At 40.1% G+C, this 12,381-nt stretch overlaps 1 protein-coding gene across 1 annotated transcript; it reads left to right on the top strand.

Moving 5' to 3' along the window:
* The first annotated feature begins 10,738 nt into the window (after positions 1–10,738).
* On the top strand, positions 10,739–12,381 carry LOC140184193 (uncharacterized). Its single transcript, XM_072234499.1, has 4 exons — positions 10,739–11,335; positions 11,447–11,591; positions 11,829–12,022; positions 12,121–12,381. The coding sequence occupies exons 1-4, from the start codon at positions 10,739–10,741 to the stop codon at positions 12,379–12,381; spliced, it is 1,197 nt and encodes a 398-aa protein (XP_072090600.1).

Raw genomic sequence — 12,381 nt, 5'->3', positions numbered from 1 at the left:
ACTTTAGATCTCTAGATCATCTTTGGACATTTTAGTTCTTAGATCATTGGGAGGCTGGCCATTCGGCCATGCCTAGACCTTATGCTTATGTATTTTCAACGGTGGAGTTTCTACACACCATAGATTAAGGTGTGGAGCTCTGCTGTACCTCGAGTATTAATGCAATTACTATTGTTCTTCCATTCAATTCCGCTTGTTCTTGTTCTAAGATATCACTTGTTCTTCAACTTGATGAATGTGATGATTCGTGACACTCATCATCATTCTCACCCATGAACAAGGTGACTGACAACCACTCTTGTTCTACAAGCAACCAAGGCTCCAGTGAATATCTCTTGGGTTCTTTAACCGGAATCTTCGTGGTATAGGCGAGAACTGATGGCAGCATTCAAGAGAATCCGGAAGGTCTAACCTTGTCTGTGGTATTCTGAGTAGGATTCAATGATTGAATGACTGTGACGTGCTTCAAACTCCTGAGGGCGGGGCGTTAGTGACAGACGCAAAAGAATCACTGGATTCTATTCCGGCCTGATTGAGAACCGACAGATGAATTCCGCTATGCTGTGACAGAGCATATGCAATCGCTTTCACTGAGAGGATGGGAGGTAGCCACTGACAACGGTGAAACCCTTGCTTAAGCTTGCCATGGAAAGGAGTAAGAAGGATTGGATGAAGACAGTAGGAAAGCAGAGAGACGGAAGGGAAGGCATCTTCATGCGCTTATCTGAAGTTCCTACCAATGAATTACATAAGTATCTCTATCTTTACCTTTTTGTTATTTTCGTTCATCACCATTACCATTTGAGTTTGCCTGACTAAGATTTACAAGATGACCATAGCTTGCTTCAATACTAACAATCTCCGTGGGATCGACCCTTACTCGCGTAAGGTTTATTACTTGGACGACCCAGTGCACTTGCTGGTTAGTTGTGTAATGCCATGGTATTGAGGCACCAAGTTTTTGGGGTTCATGACCGGGGATTATGAGAGTTGTGAAAAAGTATTGTTCACAATTTCGTGCACCAGGTATGTGAGCTCAGTGAAACAAAGGCCTCAATCATGTAAGTGCATGTATACATCAAATAATGGAAATATAGAATTAAGCAAGACAAAGATCACAATTTTAGAGAGAAAAACACACATCAAAAATAAATTATTGGTTGATAAAATGCAACCAATCAATTAGGCTCAAAAATCTTACAGGTTTTGTGTGTTCGAGCTCTAAACCATGTTCCAATATAATATTTCTTCAAACAAGTGTAACAAAAAATTTTATTCAAATTAGTGAAATACTTTAAAAGGTTTCTTGGAAAAGAAAATATTACTTCAACCAAGTGGTAAAATATGCAAAAAATCAAACAAATATGCAATCAATTATGCAAATGCAACAATGAACAAACAAATAAAATAAAAAAATTTTGGTGTAGAGTCAAGAAATAACTAACCCATGGAGATCGGTATCGACCTCCCCACACTTAAAGATTGCACCGTCCTCGGTGCATGCTGAGATGTGCAAGTGGATAGGGGTTGTGGTTTCTCAACTGAGCTCTTTTTGTTCCTTTCCTTGCCGGCGGTTTGGGAGTAGCTTTCTCCTTTCCTTCCTTGGTGGCCATCCTGAAAAAGGGAAGAGAAAGTAAATTAAATTCAAATAGATATATAGCAAGGAAGAGAACGGAAGAGTGGTGATGGATGCACATTAGGATGTAATTGACATTAACACATGCTCGCGAGTACATGTGAAAAGCCATCAATTGAAAATAGCTAGTGCATATAAGGACAAGTGAATGCAAGGTGTTTATTGGCATGCCGGCAAAGGGCATGAGTAGCATAGACCAAGCATCACTTGTAATAAATCACCATGTTTGTATTGACAATTATATTCAATTAATAAAATAGTAAAGGGAGTTTATGAAAAGCAAGCATTGAATAGTATAAAGTATAATAGAGAAGTACATAATGCCATATGGGTTTTTTCACAAACACATAGCATGTATGGTAAATAAGCTATTGAAAGTATTAAATTGAACATGCAAGCAACCCTTCAAAAAGTAATATATAAATGTCAAACAATTTCATAATAATTTACAAGAAAATAATTTCCCAATTAAATTTTTAACACCAAAATAACAAATTTAGAAAAGAAAATAAAAATATGCACAAAATAAAAAAAATACAATGAATGAAAGTATGCAAATAAATTAAATAAAATAGAATGGAAGTGAGAGAAAATAAGAAAGGAAGAAGAAAGAAATAAGAAAAGATAAGACGAATAAGGATTCGGAGAAGAAAAGATAAGAAAATTGGCACTAATCTGGAGAGGTTGTGCGACGCTGGCGACGCGGTCGCGTGGGTGACGCGGTTGCTTGGTGCGCAATAAGGTTAGGCGACGCAGACGCGTGGGGCATGCGATCGCGTGACTTGATTTGTGCTAGTGGCGCGAGTGCAGCCTCGCGGTCGCACAACTCTCTGTTCAAAACTTAGTATTGCCAAAATCCAGGGTGACGCGGTCGCGTGGTCGACGCGATCGCGTGGTCGACGCGATCGCGCGGGTGGTCTTTTTCTTAAAATGATGCGGCCGCGTGGGGCACGCGGTCGCGTGGTAGGGCTTGGGCTTCCAGCACGAGTCCAGCCCAATTCCAGCTCAACTTTCGGCCATACACCTTGTTACGTCGAAATCCAGGGCCACGCGGTCGCGTGGGTGACGCGGACGTGTGGGGAAGCCATTTTGCAAATGACGCGGCCGCATCAACGATGCGGTCGCGTGGGACGATTTGTGCCCTTGGCACGCCTCCAGCCCTGCTCCTGCGTAACTCTCTGTTCAATTTCTTTTCCTCCTAACGCACATACGACGCGGACGCGTCGCGTGCGTAAATCCCTTTTTTTTTTGAAAAATGAAGAATGTAGTGTTAATATGAATGTGACGCAAAACTCCAGGTTCAATATAATAAAATAAAATAAAACTAGAAAACAAATAAAACTAAATAAAAATGAAAAATGAACGATCGTACCATGGTGGGTTGTCTCCCACCTAGCACTTTTAGTTAAAGTCCTTAAGTTGGACATTTGGTGAGCTTCCTGTTATGGTGGCTTGTGCTTGAACTCATCTAGGAATCTCCAACAATGTTTGTGATTCCAGTGTCCTCCGGGATCCCAAACTAAGCATGTAAAGCCCTTAAGAAGCTTCAAACAGATTCTTAGGCTCCAGGGGTGACAAATGCCAGAACAAATTCCAGGATCCCAAACTTTACTTTTACACCCGTTTTTGTCTCGATCTGCATTTTTCCAGCCGGGTGAAAGGTGATCTGAATTCTCACTGCAGCGACCAAATAGCTTCCTAGACCCATTCAATTGAGCTTTATACCAACCTTTGCGTTTAAACTTAAAGCTTCCAACCATGATGAACCTTGCAAGACAATTCTTACCACTGACCATCTTCCTCTTACTCTTGATGCCACAAAGAGCTCTAAGTTGACCATCCGTCTCCAGTAGCCCATATTCAAGTGGGATTAGAAAGCTAAGGGATATGAATTTTACCCACTTGAATGTTGTGAAGGATGATGGCAACTTAGGGGGAGGTATTTTTAATGAAATTGCAAGCTCCACTCCCTTGTGCTCCTCTCTGATAATTACCACCTCTTTGCAAGCTTCTTCAATTTCAACCTCTTCCTCTTGGTAGCTCTCTTTCAATTCAATCTCCTCTTCATTACTTTCCAAGGGCATGGTAGGTTGTGCTTCTTCTTCTTGAATCTCCATCTCTTGATCAACCTCTTCCAAGTCTTCAACTATGATATGCTTTGGAGGTTGTACACCCTCCTCAGCATCAATTTCAACCATCTTGGAAGGAGGCTCTATGTCTTGATGTTCCCATGGAGGTTCTGCATCTCCTAAGTCTTCAACCACTTCTTCTTCTTCTTGAACAATGATAGCATCTTCTACTTGTTCTAGTACGAATTCATTCTCTGTCTTGTCCACTGGGGTTTCTGGTATCTCCGTCATGCTACGCTCTTCAGTAGACTGTCCACATGGAGCTGTGGCTGATCCTTGTATATTTGAGCGCCTAAAAACCCATTGAATTACTACTTGCTCCAGTTGTTGAATGGTTGCCTGAAATCGATCCACTGTTTCCTTGAAACGATCCTTTGTCTCTTGATGTACTCGGCTTTCATAAGTAGGATCATAGTGCTCTTGGATTGATGGATATGGAGATGATGAATATTGAAGTGGTGGTTCTTGGGAGTAATTGGGTTGGAATTGGGGTGGCTCTATAAATGGTTCATATGGCTCATAAGGTGGTTGGTATGGTGGTTGAGGGTTAGGGTCATATGGAGGTGAATGGCGGAAAGGGGCTTGTGAGTTTGGTAGTCCAAGGTTATGTTAAGGAAAAGGTTCATAGGCATATGGTGGTGGTTGTTGATAGTCCATTGGAGGTGGTTGTTGCCATGAGGATTGATCAAGTTCTTGTGGCTCCTCCCATCTTTGATTGTTCCAACCTTGATGCCTGTTCTCATTGTAATTTCTTCTTCCTGCAACATTATTGTAACCAGATTCATAGCCAAAGGGGTGAGAGTTCATGATAGCAAATAAAAAAAATTAAAAACAAATTGAAATTAAAAGGTTATTTAAATTTTGAATTTGAAAATTAACTTTTGAAATTTGAATTTTTGAAATTTGAAATTTGAAAATTTTTAAATTTGAATTTTGAAAATTTTTAAAATTTGAATTTTGAAATTTGAATTTTTTTTTAAATTTGAAAATTGAAAATTTTTAAATTTGATTTTTGAAATAAGATAAGATAAGATAAAAATTTTAAAATAAAAATCAATAACCTCTTAATTTACGAAAAAGCAAATAAAAATAAAAAATAAAAACAAATCAAAAAGCAAATATTTACAATAACCAATAATAAGGCACACGTTTGCAATTCCTCGGCAACGGCGCCATTTTGATGAGAGAACTTTTGCGTGGTCTAGAAATTTGCGGATAAATCCTCGTTGCAAGTATAGTTTCTAAACCTTCAAAAGTCCTTTCATACAAACGTTTTGGTTGTCACAAGTAACAAACCCCTTTGAAATTGATAACCGAGTATTCAAACCTCGGGTCGTCTTCTCAAGGAATTGCAGGGAGGTATGTTCTTATTATTGGTTATGGAGATTGTAAATTTGGGGTTTTGAGAAATTTGGAGTTTGGGCAATGTGCACAGGTATATTTTCAAGCAATAAAAATTAATAAATAACTGTAAAATAAACTCTTGGCAAGGTATGAAGACTGGAGGTCCTATCCCAGTTATCCTTATCAATTATAATGAGAATTGGATTTTTCTCCCACTTTATTAACCTCTAACTATGAAGGTAAGTTAAGTGGATGAATTAATTCTTGAAGAATTCCAATTCTCAATCAACAATGAGTTTGATAACTCAAGAGTCACCAATTATTTAACCAAGGCCAAAAGGGAGAAAAATATCTAAATTAAATTAAAAGCAATCTTAAACATAGCAAAGCAATCTTAAATCTGAATTACCTCAAATAATATTAATTAAGAAAATCATAACATGAATGTAGCATAAGCCAAATAGGCTACATATCTAATACAAGCATTGAAGCATCTGAAAGTAAAAAGAGGAATATAAAGTAAAAGAACGTTGAACCTGGGATTGAGAGTCACTCCTAAAACTAAGAGAAATCCTAAATCCTAATCCTAAGAGAGAGGAGAGAGCCTCTCTCTCTCTAAAAACTACATCTACTCCTAAAATTGTGAATGTGAGAGCTTCCTCATGAATGAATGGATTCTCCCACTTTATAGCCTCTAATATGTGTTTTCTGGGCCGCAAACTGGATTAAAAACAGCCCAGAAATCGCCCCCAGCGTATTCTGGTACGTACAGGTCGCAGAAAAGTGCGCGGCCGCATGGCTCACGCGGCCGCGTGGGTTGTGTTCCTGCCAGGTCACGCGTCCGTGTGACCCACGCGTTCGCGTCGCCTGGCGTCGGGGAAGCTATGGTAAATTATATATCAAATCGAAGCCCCGGACGTTAGCTTTCCAACGCAATTGGAACCGCGTCGTTTGGACCTCTATAGCTAAAGTTATAGCCATTTGAGTGCAAAGAGGTCAGGCTGGACAGCTTAGTAATTTCTCCAACTTCTTGTATTCCTTCCACTTTTGCATGCTTCCTTTCCATCCTCTGAGCCATTCCTGCCCTGTAATCTCTGAGATCACTTAACACACATATCAAGGCATCTAATGGTAATAAGAGAGGATTAATAATAAGCAAATATAAGATCAAAGAAGCACGTTTTCAATTATAGTATAAAATCAGGAAGGAAATATAAAACTATGCAAATATTATGAATAAGTGGGTAAAGAGTTGATAAAATCCACTCAATTGAGCACAAGATAAACCATAAAATAGTGGTTTATCAGTGTCCCAAACCAACTCAAGAGGGGAGATCTCAAACCAATTGCAAGAGGTTGGCTAGACTTCATTGGGCGTTCCATATTGCCCACTAGCAACCATTCTGAGGTCACTATCAAGAGAGCAGTGATGATTCATTGCATTATGCTGGGAAAAGAAGTGGAGGTTCATCATCTAATTGCTTGTGAGATTTACACAATTGCAAACAAGAATTCCACTGAAGCCAAACTGGCTTACCCAAGCTTAATCTCTTTGCTATGTAAAGATGCTGGGGTGAGGATGGGAGTAGATGAATTCATCCCAATTGAACATCCAATCACCAAGAAGTCAATGGAAGGACAAATGCAAGATAATTCTATCAAAAGGAGGGCGCAGGAGTTCCTCCCCGAACTCCCCGAAATTGACTACTGGACCCGCCTAGAAGCATCTGTTACCAAGCTGCAAGAAGCTATGGAACAAATTAAGGAAGAACAGCAGAATCAAAACTGCATGCTCTGCAAATTGCTGAAGAAACAAGAGAAGCAGGGGCGTGAGCTACAGGAGCTGAAGCGCCAGAAGCTCTCCCTTGAAGGGTCAAATCTCCCACAAGTTAAGGGAGCATCCACTTCTCAAGATCAAGGTTGTTGAGTCCTAACTCTGTGATACCCTCTATCATTAGGAGTCTATTTTAGAGTCATTTAAATTTTTGTTTTCTATTACTATTGGTCTTATCTTATGTTTATCTTTGAGTCTTGTTCTTAATTCATGATTAATAAAATTTAATGTCTATGCCTTAAAGCTATGAATGTCCTATGAATCCATCACCTCTCTTAAATGAAAAATGCTTTAATCACAAAAGAACAAGAAGTGTAGGATTTCGAATTCATCTCTGAAACTAGTTGAATTAGCTTGATATGGAGACAATACTTTTTGTTTTCTGAATGAATGCTTGAACAATGCATATGTCTTTTGAATTTGTTGATTAAAGAATGTTAAACTTGTTGGCTCTTGAAGGAATGATGGAAAAGGAGAAATGTTATTGAGGATCTGAAAAATCATCAAATTGATTCTTGAAGCAAAAAAAAAAAGAGTGATCCAAGGCAAAAAGAGTGTGCTTAAGAACCCTGGACACCTCTAATTGGGGACTCTAGCAAAGCTGAGTCACAATCTAAAAAGGTTCACCCAGTTATGTGTCTGTGGCATGTATGTATCCGGTGGTAATACTGGAAGACAGAGTGCTTTGGGCCACAGCCAAGACTCATAAAGTAGCCACGTTCAACAATCATTACACTTAACTAGGAGAATCAATAACACTATCTGAACTCTGAGTTCCCATAGATGCCAATCATTCCAATCTTCAAAGGATAAAGAGAGATGCTAAAACTGTTCAGAAGCAAAAAGCTACTAGTCCCGCTCATCTAATTGGAGCTAAGTTTCACTGATATTTTGGAGTCTATAGTATGTTCTCTTCTTTTTATCCTAATTGATTTTCAGTTGCTTGGGGACAAGCAACAAATTAAGTTTGGTGTTGTGATGAGCGGATAATTTATACACTTTTTGGCACTATTTTTAGTATGTTTCTAGTACATTTTAGTTAGTTTTTAGTATGTTTTTATTAGTTTTTATGTAAAATTCACTTTTCTGGACTTTACTATGAGTTTGTGTGTTTTTCTGTGATTTCAGGTAATTTCTGGCTGAAATTGATGGACCTGAGCAAAAATCTGATTCAGAGGCGGAAAAAGGACTGCAGATGCTGTTGGATTCTGACCTCCCTGCACTCAAAGTGAAATTTCGGGAGCTATAGAAGCCCAATTGGCGCGCTCTCAATTGCGTTGGAAAGTAGACATCCTGGGCTTTCCAGCAATGTATAATAGTTCATACTTTTTCCGAGATTTGATGGCCCAAACCGGCGTTGCAAATCAGCTTCAGAATTTCCAGCGTTTAACGCCAGAACTGGCACAAAAATTGGAGTTAAACGCCCAAACTGGCACAAAAGCTGGCGTTTAACTCCAGAAAAAGTCTCTACACATGAAAGCTTCAATGCTCAGCCCAAGCACACACCAAGTGGACCCCGGAAGAGGATTTTTATGTCATTTACTCATTTTTGTATACCCTAGGTTACTAGTTCACTATTAATAGGACCTTTTGACATTGTATCTAGACCTCATGACACATTACACGTTTCTTATTGTATCTTCTATGGCATGAGTCTCTAAACCCCATGGTTGGGGTGAGGAGCTCTGCTGTGTCTTGATGGATTAATGCAATTACTACTGTTTTTCATTCAATCACGCTTGCTTCTATTCTAAGATATCACTTGTTCCTCAACTTGATGAATGTGATGATCCGTGACACTCATCATCATTCTCACATATGAATGTGTGCCTGACAACCACCTCCGTTCTACCTTAGACTGAGTGGATATCTCTTAGATTCCTTAATCAGAATCTTCGTAGTATAAGCTAGAATTGATGGCGGCATTCAAGAGAATCCGGAAGGTCTAAACCTTGTCTGTGTTATTCTGAGTAGGATTCAAGGATTGAATAACTGTGACAAGCTTCAAACTCCTGAGGGTTGGGCGTTAGTGACAGACACAAAAGAATCACTGGATTCTATTCCAACCTGATTGAGAACCGACAGATGATTAGCCGTGCTGTGATAGAGCGCATTGAACATTTTCACTGAGAGGATGGGAGGTAGCCATTGACAACAGTGAAACCCTACATACAGCTTGCCATGGAAGGAGCCTTGCGTGCATGAAGAAGAAGACAGTAGGAAAGCAGAGATTCAGAAGATAGAGCATCTCCAAAACCTTAACCTATTCTCCATTACTGCAAAACAAGTATCTATTTCATGTTCTTTTACTTTTTACAATTAAATCTGAGAATTATTGATATCCTGACTAAGAGTTACAAGATAACCATAGCTTGCTTCAAGCCGACAATCTCCGTGGGATCGACCCTTACTCACGTAAGGTATTACTTGGACGACCCAGTGCACTTGCTGGTTAGTTGTGCGGAATTGCAAAAGTGTGATTGCAATTTCGTGCACCAGGCGGCGGCATCAAGGTGAGTGGGATGGAAGAAGATCACTGGGGAAGCCACGGATGATGGGGTGGAAGAATGCAAATGGGGGGAGGTTAGGAGCACCAACGGATAACTAAGTCAAGAACAAATGGTCGCTTGTAGCTCGAAAGAGAGATGGCAAGCTGTTGGCGTGCGGGCATTGGTTTTGTCATGGACATTATTACAAGTTGCAATGAACTAGAGGAGGACCTAAATTTACAATGCACGACAGATCTGGGACTGGAGGAGGGAGAAATTGGGATGGATGACTTGGTCCAGGATAATGATAGGGGACAAGAGGATGAACACGACGATTATACACAAGCAGGATCAGAGATGGGGGCTGACATGGATGGTGGTTGTGAACTTCACAGTGACGAACAAAGGCCGAGCTGGGAGGAGGAAATGGCTGAGAATAAAGAGGCTTGGAAACTAGCTGTAGAGTCAGGTTCCCAGTGCAGCGATGAGGAGGATATTATGGCTATTTTACAGGAGCAGAATGAAGCGATTGCTCTCAAGCGACAGCGGGCAAAGAAAAAAGAAAAAGCTAGAAGAAGCCAGCCAAAAACACGAAAACAGGTGTGTAAAAATATTTTGTAATGATCCTAAGCTCTTGGAATATTAGGGAGTTGGAAGGTACTGGAAAAGTTAGTATGCTAAAGAACTTTAAAAGAAAGTTTAGGTTGGAAATGTTGGGGTTGATAGAAACAAAGAAAGAGATGGTGACTAAATTTGATGTAGCTTGTATCTGGGGTAGTGATAGAGCATGCTGGGAGTTTGTAAGCTAAACTGGGGCGTCTGGAGGGTTATTGTTAATATGGGATGAGGCAGCTTTTAAATTGACTAACTGTTATAAAGGGGATCGATGGCTGTTTGTAGAAGGGATTGTAGTAAAAGATAATTTTCAGTGTGGTATTTGTTTGGTATATGGATCCCATGAGAGAGCTGTGAAGGTCTCCGTTTGGGAAGAATTGAGTTATATTGCAGGGTTGTGTCAAGTGCCGTTCTGCTATTTGGGGGACTTTAATGAAATTGTGCATCTAGAAGAAAGAAAAGGAGCGACTAGGTTGTCAGCGTCTGCGGAAGATTTTAGAGGATGGATAAATGATATGAAATTATTTGATTTGGCGCTAAATGATCGTAAGTATACATGGTTTAGGAGACAGTCATGGAGTCGTATTGATAGGATCCTAGTTACGTTGGGGTGGCTTGATGTGTACCCGGAAATGTGTCTAAGGAGAGGTCTAAGAGGTTTATGAGTTTATCTAACCACTATCCCTTGATTATGGAAGACAGTAGAAGATTTGATAAACCAAGACCATTTCGTAGCTTGGACTCCTGGTTCACGCATAAAGGGTTTTTGAGAATGGTAAAGGAAGAATGGAGGGATTTAGGTGATGTTCATTTCTTAAAGATGATGAGAGCGTTGTCAATACCACTACGTAGATGGAACAAGCAGCATTTCGGGGACATAACTGAGAGGATAAAGAGGTTTAAGGAAGAAATCAAGAAGGTGGACGATGTGATTAGTAGTGGACGATATGATGGTACTATGGAGGCAAGGAGGAGGGCGTTAGTTAGGTGCTGTGAAAAGTGGTATATGAGACAGGATGTTCACTGGAAGCAAATGTCCAGATCTTGGCAAGCTAATGAGATGGATAGAAACACAAGGTATTTCCATAATATAGCCTCGGCGAGAAGAAGGAATAACAGGATTAAGTCTTTGATAATCCATGGGAGGTTAGTGAGGAATCAAGCTAGGATCAAGGTAGCGATTCGAGACTTTTATAAGCGTCTGTATCACCAGGAAGATTCTCCCTGTGTGACCTTTAAGGATGGATTGGTTAAGCAGGTAGAGAGGGAGGAAGCTGAAGCACTAAAGGTATTACCATTAGTGGAGGAAGTGAAGGAGGCAATCTAGGATTGTGAATCTTCTAAGGCTCCAGGGAGTGACGGATACAACATGAATTTTATAAAAAAGTGTTGGAATAAGATTGGAACAGAATTCACTGCAGCTGTGATGAGATTCTTTGAGATAGCAAAATTACCAGAAGACTCTAATGTTACATGGGTAGCGTTGGCTCCAAAGTTCGTTGGGGCTAAGGAGATAAAAGATCTCGACCTATCAGCATGGTTGGGTGTGTATATAAAGTTATCTCTAAGTTGTTGACACGAAGGATGAGGAGTGTAATGCCAGGTTTAGTTGGAGAATCGCAGAGTACTTTTGTGAAGGGGAGAAAGATACACGATGGAGCTTTAATTGCATGTGAAACCGTACAGTGGTTGAAACAAAAAAAAGAAGGCATCAGTGATCATCAAGCTGGACTTTCAAAAAGCCTATGATAGAGTTAAATGGTGCTTTATTGATATCGTAGAGAAAATGGGTTTTGGTAGAACATGGAAGTCATGGATTAAGGAGTGTGTAAGATCGGCTTCCATCTCTATTCTAGTGAATAGGTCACCATCAAAACCTTTCAAAATGGAAAGGGGGCTTCGTCAAGGCGATCCATTATCTCCGTTTCTGTTTGTGTTGGTTGTGGATGTACTCAATAGGATGATAGGGGAGACGGTAAGGAACGGCCATATATCTCTACTCTTAGTTGGTCGGAATAATACAGCGTTATCACATTTACAATTTGCTGATGACACTATATTGTTCTGCCCCAGGAGGAGGAGATAGTCAAAAACTATAAAAGACTGCTGAGGTGCTTTGAAATGATGTCTGGGTTGAACATTAACTTTGAGAAGTCTAGCTTGATACTAGTGAACTACAGTCAGGAGTGGGTGGGTCGAATGTGCCAACTACTGGGTTGTCAGGAGGCGAACCTACCGGTGAAGTATCTTGGCATTAGCCTAGGAGCAAACCCGCGTTTGGTAAAAAGTTGGAAGCCGGTTATAGATATGATGGAAGAGAAGCTCAGCTTGTGA

Source organism: Arachis hypogaea, chromosome 4 (genome assembly GCF_003086295.3).
Source record: "Arachis hypogaea cultivar Tifrunner chromosome 4, arahy.Tifrunner.gnm2.J5K5, whole genome shotgun sequence".
Lineage (NCBI taxonomy): Eukaryota > Viridiplantae > Streptophyta > Magnoliopsida > Fabales > Fabaceae > Arachis > Arachis hypogaea.
The sequence above is the reverse complement of the archived record's forward strand: the minus strand, read 5'-3'. Positions and strand labels throughout refer to the sequence as shown.